Here is an 18,491-nt window from a genome sequence, read left to right as displayed (position 1 = left end):
AACTACTGAAAATGGCCAAAATGGCCCAATAGGAGTTGAAGCAGCCCATGACCAGTATATGACAATACTTTAAGTGGGCAAATCACATAACTATACAATCTAAGAGTCAATATTACAAAATATATCAATAGTTTCAACTTTTCAAAATATACTAATAGAAAACTAACAAACCTATTCAACCTTGTGTTTGGAGACTCACGGGTTCTCCGATGTTGTGAATCACCAAAATTTTCCATCAACAATTGTGACTCTGAACAAATCCTACTTTCACAAAATGTTGTTTACGTTTAATTGAGATATACTAAAATGTCTTTTGCATAAATTGATACTTCTGTCAAGGTTATAAATAAAATACGTTATTCTGGTTTCAATTAGTTACACCAATTTTTATATATTTCAAACACCATAAAATTGTTGATACATTTATTTTTATATATTTTAGACACCATAAAATTATTATTATTGATAAACCAATTTCAATTTATAGATAGCTCAAACACCATAAAATTGTTATTATTGATACACCAAATTCTAATTATTTCATACAACATAAAAATTATTGATACACCAATCTCTATGTAGTTCAAATACCATAAAATTATTCATACACCAATTTTTAATTATTTCATACACCAATTTTTATACGCTTTAGAGACCATAAAATCATTAATACACCAATTTCTATACAATTCATATACCATAAAATTATTGATAACCCAATTTCTATACAACTTATGCACCATAAAATTGATACTTTAATTTCTATACAGCATATGCATGATAAAATCATTGATATTCTTCCGATGATTTTATCAGAAATTTTTTGAAACTCATCGAAACGACAGATTCAATCTACTCAGCCACCTCCACCATACCCGTATCCACCACCATATCCACACAAAAATCAACGAAAATATTCTACGGAGGCCCAAATACAAACGATATTATTGGGTTCAATTCAACGTTATACTGGAATTAAGATACAGAGCAGAAGATAGATTCTCTGTCCTTGGTCTCAATGACGTCGTTTTGATGTGATGATGATAAAGAAGACGCCATTGTAGGTGGCTGAGGAGGAAAAGTGGCGGTGGCTTCTTGCAGGAAGTGCCAGAAAGCTCATTCGGAGGAGCTCCGATTCATTATCAGAGTAAGAATTGGCGGCGGAGATAGGTGAATCAACGTCTAACTCTGCCATCGACAGTGGCGTAGATAAAAATGATCGCCAATGTCATCATCCACTGAAAAATACCCTATCCATTATCTCTCTCTAGAGAAAAAAAAATAATAGACTTTTTAGTCAACACAAAAGGAAAAAAATCATCAATAAGTAATAAAACCCAAATCTTGATTTAACGAGTGAATAAGTAAATAACAAGTGCAACAATAGAAAAAACTATTGCAAACTACAAAACAAAAAAGAAAATGTGAGAAAATGATTAGAATTTTTAATATAAATTAATATCTAATTAGTTGATAGATTTTATAAATAAAAATTATATTTTGTAAAAAAAAATAGTATTGATATATTTTATAATATAGACTCTTAAATTGTATATTTATGTGATTTTTAATTAGTGGCTATTTATTATCAACTAACTCAACTCAAATATGAGTTATTTATTTATCTAAAAATTACATATATACACAAGGTAACTTTACCTTATTACATAAAATCTCATATTGGAAAATAAATTACAAAAACTCCAAATTATTTACTCAAATCCCTACCTTTTTAACCTTCTCTCTCTTCCTTCTTATACATCCCAAACTATCGTATTTTGCTCCAAATTGTGCTTCTTATTTTCCTCCTAAAATCTTGCTACTTTTTCTCCCCAATTATCTTTCTCCATTAAACCTCCTTATTATCTCTCCACACCCAAAATCCTAACGATATACAATAATCTCTCTCCAATTTCATCACACATCCGCACACATAAAAATCTCCTCATAGTTTCAAGTTGATGTAAGGAAAGAAAACAATTTGATCCAATTATTATACGGGTAAATTTTCCATCTGAAAATTAATATTTGTTTCTTTTGCTATTCACTTTAATGAATCCTATTGTACAAGGAATAGATTTAAACATATATTCTGTTGCTATCACCTTTTTCAATTCGTAATCGTGGATTTACAGTGTCTCAAATGGATTCGAAAGCTGCATGCAATGCACGGGATTCACTGGATCTGTTATTTAAGTATTCTCAAATTTCATTAAGCACCTAGAGATATTAAACAGTTACAACACTTCTTAGTTTTTTATGTTGGTTTGGATTCTTAGTTTTTATTGTTTTATCGTAAAAGGCTCAAAAATACCCCTGAACTATCCGAAATAGCTCAAAAATGTCATTCATTAGATATTTGGCTCAAAACTACCCCCCGTTAAATATTTGGCTCAAAAATACCCCCTCCCTTTAACGAAATTCGGAAAAGGATCAAAAAAATTCTAAACTATCTGAAATGGGTCAAAAATACCCCTCTGTTAAATATTTGACTCAAAAATACCCGTCCCTTAACAAATTTAAATTATTTTGATTATTTCGTTAATTTATATAAAGTTCATCATTTAATTTATATTTCATTAATTTCTTTAAGTGAAAATTCATATTTCGTTAATTTCATTGATTTATATTTCGTTAATTTCTTTAAAGATTAAAAAGATGTAAAGTAAAAATACCTTTTTAGAATAAATGTATGTTTATTTTCCAAATCAAATTCAAACAATTTATATTATAATTCAAATATTTTTTTTATTATCTTATTTTTAAAATTTAAAAAATACTTTTATGTATAAAAATTAAAGTATTAGGGTTAAAAAGTTAAAGTTAGGATTTAATTCAATCGAAATAATTTAATTTCGTTAATGGGAGGGGTATTTTTGAGCCAAATATTTAACAGAGGGGTATTTAACGAAATTAAACTATTTCGTTAAATTATATAAAGTTCATCATTTAATTTATATTTCGGTAATTTCTTTAAGTGAAAATTTATATTTCGTTAATTTCTTTAAAGATTAAAAAGATGTAAAGTGAAAATACCTTTTTAGAATAAATGTATGTTTATTTTCCAAATCAAAGTCAACCAATTTATATTATAATTCAAATACTTTTTTTCATTATCTTACTTTTAGAATTAAAAAAATAATTTTATATAAAAAAATTAAAGTATTAGGATTAAAAAGTTAAAGTTAGGGTTTAATTTAATCGAAATAATTTAATTTCGTTAAGGGGAGGGTATTTTTGAGCCAAATATTTAACAGAGGGGTATTTAACAAAATTAAATTATTTCGATTATTTCATTAATTTATATAAAGTTCATCATTTAAGTTTTATTTCGTTAATTTCCTTAAGTGAAAAGTTATATTTCATTAATTTATTTAGTTTATATTTCGTTAATTTCTATACAGATTAAAAAGATGTAAAGTGAAAATACCTTTTTAGAATAAATGTATGTTTATTTTTCAAATCAAATTCAACCAATTTATATTATAATTCAAATACTTTTTTTCATTATCTTATTTTTAAAATTAAAAAAATACTTTTATGTAAAAAAAATTAAAGTATTAGGGTTAAAAAGTTAAAGTTAGGGTTTAATTCAAATGAAATAATTTAATTTCGTTAAGAGGAGGGGTATTTTTGAGCCAAATATTTAATAGATGGGTATTTTTGACCCATTTCAGATAGTTCAGGGGTATTTTTGATCCTTTTCCGAATTTCGTTAGAGGGAGGGTATTTTTGAGTCAAATATTTAACGGAGGGGTATTTTTGATCCAAAAATCTAACGAGAGACATTTTTGAGCTATTTCAAATAGTTCAGGGGTATATTCTGTTGCTATCACCTTTTTTAATTCGTAATCATGGATTTACAGTGTCTCAAATTGATTTGGAAGCTGCACGCAATGCACGGGATTCACTGGATCTGTTATTTAAGCATTCTTAAATTTCATCAAGCACCTAGAGATGTTAAACAGTTATAACACTTCTTAGTTTTTTTATGTTGGTTTGGATCCTTAGTTTTTATTGTTTTATCGTAAAAGACTCAAAAATACCCCTGAACTATCCGAAATAACTCAAAAATGTCATTCATTAGATTTTTGGCTCAAAAATACCCCAGTTAAATATTTGGCTCAAAAATACCCCTCCCTCTAACGGAATTCAAAAAAGGATCAAAAATACCTCTGAACTATCTGAAATGGGTCAAAAATACCCCTTTGTTAAATATTTGGCTCAAAAATACCCTTTCCTTAACGAAATTAAATTGTTTCGTTTATTTCGTTAATTTATTTAAAGTTCATCATTTAATTTATATTTCGTTAATTTCTTTAAGTGAAAATTCATGTTTCGTTAATTTCATTAATTTATATTTCGATAATTTCTTTAAAGATTAAAAAGATGTAAAGTGAAAATACCTTTTTAGAATAAATGTATGTTTATTTTCCAAATCAAATTCAACCAATTTATATCATAATTCATATACTTTTTTTCATTATCTTATTTTTAAAATTAAAAAAATACTTTTATATAAAAAAAATTAAAAGTATTAGGGTTAAAAAGTTAAAGTTAGGGTTTAATTTAATCGAAATAATTTAATTTCGTTAAGGGGAGGGGTATTGTTGAGCCAAGTATTTGACAGGGAGGTATTTAATGAAATTAAATTATTTCGATTATTTCGTTAATTTATATAAAGTTCTTCATTTAATTTATATTTCGGTAATTTCTTTAAGTGAAAATTTATATTTCGTTAATTTCTTTAAAGATTAAAAAGTTATAAAGTGAAAATACCTTTTTAGAATAAATGTATTTTTATTTTTCAAATCAAATTCAACCAATTTATATCGTAATTCAAATACTTTTTTTCATTATCTTATTTTTAAAATTAAAAAAATAATTTTATGTAAAAAAAATTAAAGTATTAGGGTTAAAAAGTTAAAGTTAGGGTTTAATTCAATCGAAATAATTTAATTTCGTTAAGGGGAGAGGTATTTTTGAGCCAAATATTTAACAGAGGGGTATTTTTGACTCATTTCAGGTAGTTCAGGGGTATTTTTGATCCTTTTCTGAATTTCATTAGAGGGAGGGGTATTTTTGAGCCAAATATTTAATGGAGGGGGTATTTTTGAGCCAAAAATCTAACGAGGGACATTTTTGAGCTATTTCAGATAGTTCAAGGGCATTTTTGAGTTATTTTATAGTTCAGGGGTATATTCTGTTGCTATCACCTTTTTCAATTCGTAATCGTGGATTTACAGTGTCTCAAATGGATCCGAAAGCTGCACGCAATGCACGGGATTCACCGGATCTGTTATTTAAGCATTCTCAAATTTCATCAAGCGCCTAGTGTTGTTAAACAGTTACAACACTTCTTAGTTTTTTATGTTGGTTTGGATTCTTAGTTTTTATTGTTTTATTGAAACTGCTTATACATACATATGTTATGTATAGTCAGCAGCGTCGTTTACTAGGGTCATGTTTCGATTTTAATAGTAAAATCTATTGTATCGGTACTTCTCAATTATTAGAATGTTATACTATCTATGGTTGCAGCTAATACAATAAATTATCGTTTATATCTAACGTATAACAAACATTTATACACTTAAGTGTTTAATATTTGTAACGTATGACAAATAATTATACACTACTTTACATGTCAGATATCATTATATTTTCAACTACTGAAATCTCATACCTTTAAATATATGTATAATAAAATTATACATTCATTACGTCATCATACATTTAAATATATGTATAATAAGCCCTAATACAATAAATATTATAACACAAAGTAATAAACAACATTATAATATATAAAACAGTTATGTATGAATCAACTTATATATATATGTAAGTAACAAAATTTAATCTAAATATTTAACCAATATTATTTTAGATATGGTTATACATTACTCATGTCATCATACTTTACAATATATGTATAATAAACCCTCATACAATATATATTACAATGCAAAGTATAAAACAACATTATAATAAATAAAATAGTTATGTATGAAACAACTTATACATATGTATGCACCATAATTAAATCTAAATAATTAACCAATATTTTATCGGACTCCATACTTTGGATACATTATTAATACTCCTTTCGTTTAAAAAAGAATGACTTACTTTCCTTTTTAATCCGTTTAAAAAAGAATGACCCCTTTACTTTTTTGCCAATACTTTAATTTCAACTTTCCACATGACATATTTAGGACTACAAGATTAAAGAACATTTTGGTACATTTGACACTATTTTAATTTAAGGCCACAAGATTCAAAAGTTTTCTATATTTTCTTAAACTTTGTGCCAAGTCAAAATAAGTCATTCTTTTTTAAACGGAGGAAGTATTATATAGTAATTACATGTCATAAAATTATATAGTCAGGATATTTTTTGAATTTGAATTTTATCGAACTCCGTATTTCAAATATAAAGAATATCAGACTGCCAAGACCCCGAATGCCTCAACAATATAGTGATGTTCATATTAATTTTGAGAAATGGAAGAAAACAGTCATTTTTTTTTTCAAATATAATTTCAAATCGCAATAAGAAAAAAAAATTATGTTAATGTTTCAAGATATTTTTTGAATTTGAATTACAATTACTATTTTTAAACATCCATAAAATCAGAACATTAATTACTGCTCTTATTAAGGTAAAAAAATAATTGAATATGATTTTATTTCCATAATTTTAGGAAAAACAGTTTCTTCATAAATTGAAGTTATGTATGATTCGACATGTATTGTATATTCTCAAATTTTATGTAATTACTTTTATTTAAAGTAAATTTATCTTGTTTATACTTTATTTATACAGGCCAGTTGGTGTCCTTTTTCCTAAATATTTGCATACCTTACGGGTACTTTTAGCCCTTCCCGTAAATTCAATAAATACTGGGCCGCGATTGCAATTAATCTCAACTCAGTGTTTCCCAACCGAACAAGAATAGTAGAAGTGTTATTCAAGAAACAAAGGGGTTTAGGTTTTAGCTGGAACAGAGGTCGAAAATGGCGTCAGTGGATGTTGGGCGGAGCAGGATGGAGGCCGAGAGAGAGGAGATTTGTTCAGCAAAAGCAACGAAGCAAGGGGAAGGGCTGAGACAGTATTATATGCAGCATATCCACGATCTCCAGCTTCAGGTCCGACACAAGACTCACAATCTCAATCGACTTGAGGCCCAACGAAATGAGCTCAATTCCAAAGGTTTTATTCCCAAACTTAACCCTAGACTTGATGTCTCTATTTTACAAATTACTTTCGGGGGCTATCTGAATGCTCTTTCGATCTTTTGTATGATTTGTTGATATTTTCCCCTTTTGGGTGGTGGGTAATGATAGGCTCCATTTGGAACTAAAAAAATCTTAATAATAATAGATTCTGCTTGAGAATAAACCAGTTAGTTTTAGTGGAATAAGGCTTGCCCCTTTATTAATGACCAACTGAGAGAAAGCTGACGGCACTCTTTCGGATCTTTTTGGCTTATCAGGGAGGGGGTATATGAAACATTGGAGAACTGAATTGAAATCGCTATCTTGTTATGAATTTTCGAACTTGGAAAATGACACAAGAACTTGTTAAAGCCCAGAATTTGTATTTTCTTGTAGCACGGGAACTTCTTCCACCTGTTTTATTGGACCCCGACAAAACTTCTGGTTAATTTTGATTAAAAGAAAAATGAGTAGTCATTGGTTCCTCTTATTTCTATATCCTTTTTCTATTTTAGCCTTTTGATCTTTTATTTTAAATTGCCTTATACTTCCAGAAAATGTGAAAGGCTTTCTTTTAGGCTTTTATTCTTGGTTTTTTTTGGAAGGATGTGCTTGACCCGTGTGATTTCATGCATGTCATTTCTCTAGCTTTATCTTTTTCTCGTATGTGTATGTGCAGTGAGAATGCTTAAGGAAGAATTACAGTTGCTTCAGGAGCCTGGATCATATGTTGGTGAAGTTGTTAAAGTGATGGGGAAGTCAAAAGTTTTAGTCAAAGTAAGTAAGCCATCTAAACGTTGTTTTCTAACTTTTCTCATGAAACAAAAAAATCTTCTTGTTATCTATGAAATTAGAAGTGTTTCCCTGCCATATTAAATCCATCAAAGACATGCTTTCTATTAGGCTATTACAAAAGATTCTGTGAGTTTTCCTTGTTAATGGATGCATTTGGTTCATTTAGTGTTTACTATTCTTGTCAACAACAACAACAACAACAACCCAGTATATTTCTACAAAGTGGGGTCTAGGGAGGGTAGAGTGTACGCAGTCCATACCACTATCCCTAAAGATAGAGAGCCTTTTTCCGATAGACCCCCGGCTCAAGATACAAGGCAGTATACAAAAGCATCAAAAGCATAGAACCTGATAAAATAACATAGGTACGACATCCACAAAACATTGTACATTGCCAATCAAAGGACACCAGCGTCCACCTAATTAGCGTCCACCTAATTACTGACTACGACTCATCCACACCCTTAGCCCTCTATCCTAATTACTGACTACGACTCATCCACACCCTTAGCCCTTACTGACTACGACTCATCCACACCCTTAGCCGACCGTCGGCGCCGACCCGACCCGACCACCGGTCCCCGGCGTCGACCGCCGTCGCCGGTCTCCGGCTCTGTCGCCGTCGCCGACCTACGGCGCCGATCCGACCGTCGGTCACCGACGTACCCTCTCTCTCTTCCGCGCCCCGGTCTCCGGCCCCGTCGCCGTCGCCGACCTAACCGCCGGTCATCGACGCCGACCCCCGGCCCCGACCGCCGGTCACCGACGCCGACCCCCGTCGCCGAACGCCTGTCCAGACCCCCCCCCCTCCTTCGGCGCCGTTACAACAGTGCAACAGCCGAAGCTCGGTCTTCAGCCGCAACCGCCGCTCCATCGCCAGCAGCCGCAGATCCATCTCAGTAGCGATCCCCCGGCAGCAGGTCGACGCGGGGCTTGGTTGCTGGCTTGGTCTACAAGTGAAATTTGGTGACTTCTAACCTTTGCTTATTTCATTCTGCATTCTTTCATTCTTCGTATTATACTAGTAATTGAGTATAGTTTGGTTGCTGGAATATTTCTTTGAATTTGTGTGAGCCTTGTATTACTTGCTGCTGCTTTACTATTACCATCGTTTATGTCTTTATATCTTTATATTATCTTTATATTCTCTTATACTTTCGCCTAGTTGTGGCTGTGGGCAGTAATGGGTGGATAGGGTCATGTCCGAGGGGGTTGGGGCGGGGGGCAGTGGTGGGGGCGGGGGATGAGGAAAGGGCGGGAGTGGGAGGGAGGCCAAGGTTTGGCCGCGGGGGGAGTAGTGGAGGCGTGCGGGTAGTGACGGTAGGCTGAGGGTTGGGTCTTGGAATATAGGGACCCTGCAGGGCAAGTCCATAGAGCTTGTGAAGACCCTTAGGAAGAGAAGGATCAACATTGCGTGTGTTCAGGAGACCAAGTGGGTAGGGTCTAAGGCTAGGGATGTGGATGGTTACAAGCTGTGGTACTCTGGGAGCGAGAGGCGTAGGAATGGAGTTGGCATCTTAGTGGATGAAGAGCTTAGAGGTCAGGTAGTAGAGGTGAAGAGGATCAACGATAGGTTGATGACTATTAAGTTGGTCATTCGGGGGTTTACCCTGAACGTGTGTAGTGCCTATGCACCGCAAGTGGGATCGGAGGGGAGGAGAAGATGCGGTTTTGGGAGGCTTTGGAGGAGGTGGTGAGAGGCGTGCCTAGCTCGGAGAAGATTGTTGTAGCAGGAGATTTCAACGGGCACATCGGGGCGCTACCGGGAGGCTTTGGTGATGTGCATGGTGGTTTTGGTTTTGGGGAGAGAAATGAGGAGGGGGCTACCCTATTGGAGTTTGCGAGGTCCTTTGGGCTGGTGGTGGTGAACTCGGGCTTCCCGAAGAAGGACGAGCACCTGATCACCTTTCGAAGCGCGGTAGCCAGGACCCAGATTGACTTTTTGTTGCTTAGGAAAAGGGATAGGGCATGGTGTAAGGACTGTAAGGTCATCCCGAGTGAGAACCTTTCGACCCAACATAGGCTCTTGGTTATGGATTTGGGTATAAAGAAGAATAGAAAGAGGAGGAGTAGGGAGTGTAGACCTAGAATTAAGTGGGGCGGCTTGACGCCAGTGAATGCGTGGGAGATAGGGGAGAAGTTGGCAGGAATGGGGGTGTGGGAGTGTAGGGGAGACGTGGATAGTATGTGGGATAGGGCGGCTAGTTGCATCAGGGAGAATGCAAGTGAGGTGTTGGGGGTTTCTAGGGGCCGGGCCGGGCACCATCAGGGGGATTGGTGGTGGAATGAAGAGGTGGAGAAGAAAGTGGGGACCAAGAAAGGGGCGTTTGCCAAGTTGGTGGAGAGTAAGGACGAAGAGGAGAAGCGGGTAAACAGGAAAGAGTACAAGCTAGCGAGGAAGGAGGCTAAGTCAGCAGTCACGGCAGCTAAGACGGCTGCCTTTGAGAGCCTGTATGCAGGGTTACAGGGGAAGGGAGGGAAGAAAAAGTTGTTTAGACTCGCTAAGGCTAGGGAGAGGAAGGGTCGTGACCTCGATCAGGTGAGGTTCATTAAGGGGGAGGACGGTAGAGTGTTGGTGGAAGACGGCCACATTAAGCATAGATGGCAGTCGTACTTTCATAGGCTCTTGAATGACGAAGGGGATAGAGCTATTGTGTTAGGGGAACTGGAGCACTCAGAGGAGTGTCGGGATTTTAGCTATTGTAGACGTTTTAAGGTAGAAGAGGTTAGACAGGCTGTTCGCAGAATGCGAAGGGGTAGGGCGACGGGGCCGGATGAGATACCGGTCGAGTTTTGGAAGTTCGTTGGAGAGGCTGGTCTTAGGTGGTTGACGGGATTGTTTAATGAAATCTTCAAGACGGCAAAGATGCCCGAGGTTTGGAGGTGGAGCACCATGATACCTCTCTATAAGAATAAGGGGGACATCCAGAGTTGCAACAACTATAGGGGGATTAAGTTATTGAGTCACTCTATGAAGATCTGGGAGAGAGTGGTCGAGGTGAGGCTGAGACGGATAGTGTCTATTTCAGAAAACCAGTTTGGATTTATGCCTGGCCGCTCGACGACGGAGGCAATTCACCTGGTACGGAGGTTGGTGGAACAGTATAGGGAGAGGAAGAAGGACCTGCGCATGGTGTTTATCGACCTGGAGAAGGCCTACGACAAAGTCCCCAGGGAGGTGCTTTGGAGATGCTTGGAGGTGAGGGGAGTACCGCTGGCATATATCAGAGAAATCAAGGATATGTATGATGGAGCGAAAACTAAGGTGAGGACGGCGGGAGGAGACTCAGAACATTTCACGGTCCGGACAGGGTTGCATCAGGGATCTACTCTTAGTCCCTTTTTGTTTGCAGTGGTGATGGATGTGTTGACGCCGCGTATTCAAGGGGAGGTGCCGTGGTGTATGCTTTTTGCAGACGATGTAGTTCTGATAGATGAGACTCGAGGGGGTGTAAGTGACAAATTAGAGGTGTGGAGGCAAACCCTTGAGTCTAAAGGGTGTTCAGGGTGAGCAGAAGCAAGACAGAGTATGTGGAATGCAAGTTTAATGACGTGAGGCGGGAGAATGAGGTAGTAGTGAAGCTGGAATCACAGGAGGTAGGTAAGAGGGAGAGTTTCAAGTATCTCGGGTCCGTGATCCAGAGTAACGGTGAGATTGACGAGGATGTCTCGCACCGTATTGGGGCGGGATGGATGAAGTGGAAGCTCGCGTCGGGGGTGCCGCGTGATAAGAAGGTGCCGCCTAAGCTTAAAGGCAAATTCTACAGGGCGGTAGTCCGTCCGGCCATGTTGTATGGAGCGGAGTGTTGGCCAGTGAAGAACTCCCACATCCAAAAGATGAGGGTAGCAGAAATGCGGATGTTGCGCTGGATGTGTGGGCTGACTAGAGGGGATAGAGTTCGGAATGAGAACATCCGGGAGAAGGTTGGTGTGACACCAGTGGAGTGCAAGATGCGGGAAGCCCGATTGAGATGGTTCGGACACGTGAAGAGGAGGGGCATGGATGCCCCGGTCCGTAGGTGTGAGAGGCTAGCGTTGGATGGTTTTAAGCGGGGTAGGGGGAGGCCGAAGGAGTACTGGGGTGAGGTGATTAGGCGAGACATGGAGCAGTTACAGCTCACCGAGGACATGACCCTAGATAGGAAGGTCTGGAGGACGCGAATCAGCGCAGAGGACTAGGGCCAGCCTGAGTCGCTAGTGTAGGGAACTACGTGGTGGGGGTTTATTCCTGTTAGGAGTCCGTGTCCCATGTTTTATTATGAATCTGTGTGTTTTTCGTTGTTTTAGATTACTTATGGGTGCCGTATTTATGTTATGTAATCTTGTAACCTTGTGCTGTGCTTTACTATGTGTTTGTGTGGTACCGCGTGTCTTGAGCCGGGGGTTTATCGGAAACAGCCTTTCTACTTCTTCAGAGGTAGAGGTATGAACTGCGTACATCCTACCCCACCAGGTGGGAATACACTGGGTTTGTTGTTGTTGTTGTATATCCACAACCATTTATTGTTCCTGTGCTTTTGGTTCAGTTCTGTGACTTTTCCTTAGGAAAGGTTGCATTTGGTTCATTTAGCGATTACTACTCATAATAATGTTTATACTAATGCATGTTGCCACGACCACTCATGTGTCATGTGCTTGGATGACTTGTTTGCTATTGCTACCTATGCAATTGCTGTTGTAGATTAATGGAATAACTCTTTTTTAGTTTTAGTCGTTTGATTGAATTCTTTTTTCTGCTTAAAGTAATAATTGTTGCATCGGAATAGCTTCTAAGGTGACAAGGATGAGGAGATTTTCTGTGAGGATGCTAAAATTTATGAAATTGTTGACTTGAAATGTATATTCTCTTATTAAGTGCATACACTTAAGCATATATACTCATACATATTCATATATATACACATATATGTTTGACAGATGCAGACATTTATGTATATTTACTGGCCAAAACAAAAAAGTATGTGTCTACACGGTGTACATTTGGAGCATCATTGCAAATGTGGTTATATCAAAACTTTTGAAGTGCGTATGTTGTTGTAATGACAGACGAGAATCCAAATTAGTACAAGAAGTTAAAAGCAACTTTTATTATGCTTTTGAAGAGCGTTGCCATAAATGAAAGGTTGTAGTGATTTGTTGAGTGGACGGGGGCAGTCAACGTCATGTAGGTTTTCATAGTTTCATTGTTCGTATGCTATTATGACTTGTTCACGGAGTTCATTTTTTGATAACCTTGTTTCAGTGTTTTTTTTTGTTGAGAGTGGTAACATTTTATATACAGAAGCACAAAGTTTCTGCCAGAATACTCACGGAGATCTATTCCCTTACATCACGAATGGAAGCTGAGAAAGTCTAAAATGAACTTGGACTTGGATTTAATAAAATGAACTTATTTATTTTAAAGCTCAGACTAGTTATTCAACCCAAATGAACATGAATTTTATCCAATAAAATTTATGTGTCTACAAGGCTATAAATTGACCATGCTGATCTTCTAGCTGATGGATTAGGAGAGGTGGGAGCAAAATCTTGAAGAAGTGGTGGAATATGATACCATCCTGTATATGGTGGTTAATTTGGAGAGTAAGGAACAAGAGGTGTTTTGAAAATACTTCTGGTTCAATTCAGCAAACTAAATGTATATGAGAAATTTTATACTTTTGTTGTAAAGGAGGGTTAGAGAATGCTGGACAGATTTTAGACGTTATAGGTTCCTTGTAGTTTTTTTACAGTGTCTCTTTTTAGTGCTTCTGATGTAAATTCATTTTTAATGGCATCCAACATTACATGCTGAGGAATGCAACATTACCTTTATTAAAAAAAGAACTCCAGGGAAAAGCCTTGCGCTTCGCATGATGATTAGGATTAGACATTAGTTTTTGTATCATCATCTTTGGATCCACTAACTAATATTTATTCAACTTGAAATGTTGATTTGGATATAAATTTTCATGTCCCTGTTCTCTATATATTTCTAATTAATTGTGATATGCTTATTCTTCTTATCTTTGGATTATGCTCCAGGTTCATCCTGAAGGAAAATATGTTGTTGACATTGATAAGACTATTGACATTACAAAGATTACTCCATCTACCAGAGTAGCCCTCCGCAATGACAGCTATGTTCTCCATCTAATTTTGCCCAGCAAAGTGGATCCGTTAGTCAACCTAATGAAAGTTGAGAAAGTGCCTGATTCCACTTATGACATGATTGGTGGCCTTGACCAACAAATTAAAGAAATTAAAGAGGTTTTGCTTTCTTTCTGTTATTACATTTTGTAGTTTTGATGACCTAATCCTGAGACCTTGGTCTAGATTCATGTAATCTTTTGAACCTTGGCCTTTTTATGCATTAGGTTATTGAGCTTCCAATTAAACATCCTGAGCTGTTCGAGTCTCTTGGAATAGCTCAGCCTAAGGTATATTCTCAATTTACCATGTTTTCTCCATGTGTTCAAATCTGTATTATAAGCATGACACTGGTTGGACAATTTTCTGTGTGCTTATTCTATCTCCTCCTTTTCAAATGTCAGGGAGTGTTGCTTTACGGGCCTCCAGGAACAGGAAAGACATTGTTGGCGAGGGCAGTTGCACATCATACTGATTGTACCTTCATTCGAGTCTCTGGTTCCGAACTGGTGCAGAAATATATAGGAGAAGGTTCTCGTATGGTGAGAGAACTCTTTGTCATGGCCAGGTTAGGTCTTCATTTTAGCTTTAGTTCTCAGCACATGTATCTCTAATGTGTGTTAGTTTTATTCCCAAATTAATTCTGTATGTATATCTTTCTGATCTTTTTAGTCATTACCGTTAAACGATGGACAACTATTTTAGGCTTAGTCATTACCATTAAACGATGGACAACTAATTTAGGCTCCCTATGTTAAGCTACTAAGGTCAAGTTTGATCTCCTTACATTGGGTTAGCCTACAATATGCTTCTGCAACTTGTTCATGTTTCAATCTTGATTATTCATAATTGATATGGATCGGTACCGTTAAACGATGGACAACTAATTTAGGCTCCCTATGTTAAGCTGCTAAGGTCAAGTTTGATCTCCTTACATTGGGTTAGCATACAATATGCTTCTGCAACTTGTTCATGTTTCAATCTTCATTATTCATAATTGATATCGATTAAGTGCTAAAATATACGTTATATACTATCTGATATGAAGATTTTAGGTGTTGTTTGGTGTGAGGGATAAGAGTACATAATCCCGGGATAATATTTTAATACCTCACAATTGCTTGTTTGGTTGTGCAACTTGGGATAACTTATCCCGAGATTATCCCTCTTGGTGGTATAGTAATACTAGGATAAGTTATCCTTGGGATAAGTAATTAAAAATTTAAAATGACAAAAGTACCTCCCACAAATCCTTTTTATAATCACTTTTCACATCCACACATATTCATAATATTTTTAATATCATTTATAATAGCATTCACAACCTCCACTACTCGTTATTTTATGATAAATCTTCATATTTTTTATTAGAAAATTACACTATATAAATATATATTTTTTTTTTATGAATATATTATGTCTTAAATTTATTTGACTAATTATTATGTTTATTTGTATGTTTTGATTTCTCTTAAAAAAAATAAAAATGTTGACTCCATTGTTGAATTACATATTTTAAATTAAATAATTTTAATCACTTGAAAATTGATATAGTATATATCACTTAAAATGAATTTTAATATTTTTATGAGTGATGTGTTTAAATGAAGTGACATAAACAACAAATTCTCTTTACTTTAACAAATTTAAGATGGAAGTTTTATTTCAAACTAAATAAGATGTAAGATTTATTTTTAAATACACAAAATAATCATGAAAATGCACACAAACAAAAAATTAAGCTAAATAAGATGAAAGTTTTATGTTTAAGAATGAATATTTGAAGCTTGAAAATATGTTTTATTTTTTTCATATATATATATATATATATATATTAAGGTAGAGGGTATTTTTCTTATTCTTAGAAATTATACCATGCATATTATTTTGAATACGACAAACCAAACACTCAATAAGAAATAATTCCAGCATAATTTATCCCAGCATAACTTCTATTCAAACCAAACGACCCCTTACTCTTTATGTAAAGTTAAGGATGATATGAAGGTAACCTACATCATGGAATGAATGGTAGGTGCATTTCACAAGTTCAAGTCCTTCTGTGAACCAAGTCTGGTATTTAAGTACAGATGTGTTGAAGGACGCGCTTGTTATCTACCAAGTTTCAAAGCTCAAAATAATGAATTTTACAGATATCCAAAAATAGAAAAGAAAAATGTGGGGGTGGGGGGTGGGGGATGACCTGAAGTAAATGTTTTTTTTGATCAGGCAAAAAGTGATGTAAAACTATTTATTAGTTCAAAATCTTGGAGCACATAAATTAGCTACTTACATTAGAATTCATGGTCTCGTAGTTCTTTTTATCTTCTTTTTGCTGACATGTGCTTCATGAATCAGAATTCATCTATTTCAAAAGTCGGTTTGCGTTGCTTGAAAGTTGTATTCGATAAAATCGTTAACATTCTTATTCTGTAAAAGCGGGGAAGATTATTTGCACAATCTTTGCTATTTCTTTTTCGGGTCTATTGACCTTGAGCATGTTGTTTTCTCTCTTGTTGTCCATTTAGCTGAGTTCTAGAAATGCCTATGTTGAATCAGGGAACATGCTCCTTCTATCATTTTTATGGATGAAATAGACAGTATTGGATCTGCTAGAATGGAATCAGGAAGTGGCAATGGTGATAGTGAAGTGCAGAGAACAATGTTGGAGCTTCTAAATCAACTTGATGGATTTGAGGCATCTAACAAAATTAAGGCAAGTTTGGCTATCTATATCACTTGGATATATATTGCCTATTTTACAAGTATATTGTTCTGAGATTGCTAAGCTGAGCAAAAATAAAAACTTGTGTTGGCTTCAGGTTTTGATGGCTACAAACCGCATTGATATTCTGGATCAAGCACTCCTGAGACCTGGAAGAATTGATAGGAAGATTGAATTTCCAAATCCCAATGAAGAGGTGTGGTTTATCAGAGGCATTAATTGTTTCTTCCCAATTCCACCCTTATTACCGCAAAAAGGCGTAGTCATTAATTACTAAGGAAGAGATAGGGGTAATCTAGTCAAAATTTAATTGATATAATAGAGGAAAGTTGATGTGTAGCCGATTCAATTGTTCAGCTACTTCAGAAAAAACTTACTATTACATGGCTATGTAAGGGGGCATCCCCTTTTTCAGTCACCTCCTACCTGAAGGTAGGCTCACTACTGAATACCAACTTAAGATTAATGCTATTTGTTAAGTATTCCACATCGGAAAAGGTATGGGTTAGTCTCCTTATATGGACTTGGGCAATCCTCCCCTCATGAGCTAGCTTTTGGGGTTGAGTTAGGCCCAAGATCCATTCTTTACACTATTCAATGGTTTCTTAGTGAGGGTGCCATGAACACCCATGAAAAGGACCAGAGGGTGTACAGTACAGGAGGTGTCTTAATTTTAAACATGTATGAAAGGATGCAACGATATCAATGCAATTCTTCTATGCTTCTTCTGAGTGCTGCATCCTTTTTGTTGTTATTTCTAGAACCCTCTGATGATTCATCTTAATCAATTATCTTTTCATTATTCTGCAGTCCCGCTTCGACATTTTGAAGATCCATTCTAGGAAGATGAACTTGATGCGAGGGATTGACTTGAAGAAAATTGCTGAGAAGATGAATGGTGCTTCAGGGGCAGAACTTAAGGTGTGTAGTGATAGCCTGTCTGTTTGGCTTTTTTGATATTTAACAAACCTTTTTATGAGCAACTTGGTTGCTTGAGAGCCTACTACTTGTTCTTAGGAACTCCTGTGGCGTTTACCTTGATCTAGTGTCGTGAGAGATCTTTGCTTGCCTTAATATTTTCCATGCTCTTGATGTGTCTTATGATCTATCTGCAGGCTGTCTGTACAGAAGCAGGGATGTTTGCTCTAAGGGAGAGGAGGGTACACGTTACACAAGAAGATTTTGAGATGGCAGTTGCCAAGGTAATGAAGAAAGAGACGGAAAAGAATATGTCTTTGCGAAAGCTGTGGAAGTAAATGACCCGGTGGGTGGTGTGGGGAGGGCACAAACATGGCAATAATTTCTAGTCGTCGATGTTGGTGCATAAACTGTGTCAGCGTTTCTACTCGTGGATATTGAACCTATACATTCTGTGCTTAAGGAATGTCTAATACATGTGGATCCACTAGCTTCTTGAGCCAGCAGATATAGAAGCATAGCTTATTCTCTGTCTCATTTAAAGGAGCTTTAGTCTTGCATTTGATTTAATCATGAGTCGCGTTGGATATTCTACTTATTGACTGTCCGTAACTGTTTTCTTATGTCGTTTCTGTCGAGATCATCAAATACAGACTACTCAGGTGCTTTTTACGCATCTATAGTACTTCAGTATGAGTTGGTT

General features: G+C 35.8%; 1 protein-coding gene across 1 annotated transcript; it reads left to right on the top strand.

Annotated features, from left to right (window-relative positions):
• Positions 1–7,020: 7,020 nt before the first annotated feature.
• Positions 7,021–18,126, top strand: LOC107877918 (26S protease regulatory subunit 8 homolog A). Its single transcript, NM_001325094.1, is given in 9 exon segments — positions 7,021–7,216; positions 7,901–7,998; positions 14,041–14,265; positions 14,373–14,435; positions 14,550–14,713; positions 16,705–16,861; positions 16,968–17,066; positions 17,681–17,791; positions 17,986–18,126. Coding segments are annotated over 9 exon segments (1,254 nt in total).
• Positions 18,127–18,491: the final 365 nt, after the last annotated feature.

This window comes from Capsicum annuum, chromosome 1, assembly GCF_002878395.1.
Source record: "Capsicum annuum cultivar UCD-10X-F1 chromosome 1, UCD10Xv1.1, whole genome shotgun sequence".
Lineage (NCBI taxonomy): Eukaryota > Viridiplantae > Streptophyta > Magnoliopsida > Solanales > Solanaceae > Capsicum > Capsicum annuum.
The sequence above is the reverse complement of the archived record's forward strand: the minus strand, read 5'-3'. Positions and strand labels throughout refer to the sequence as shown.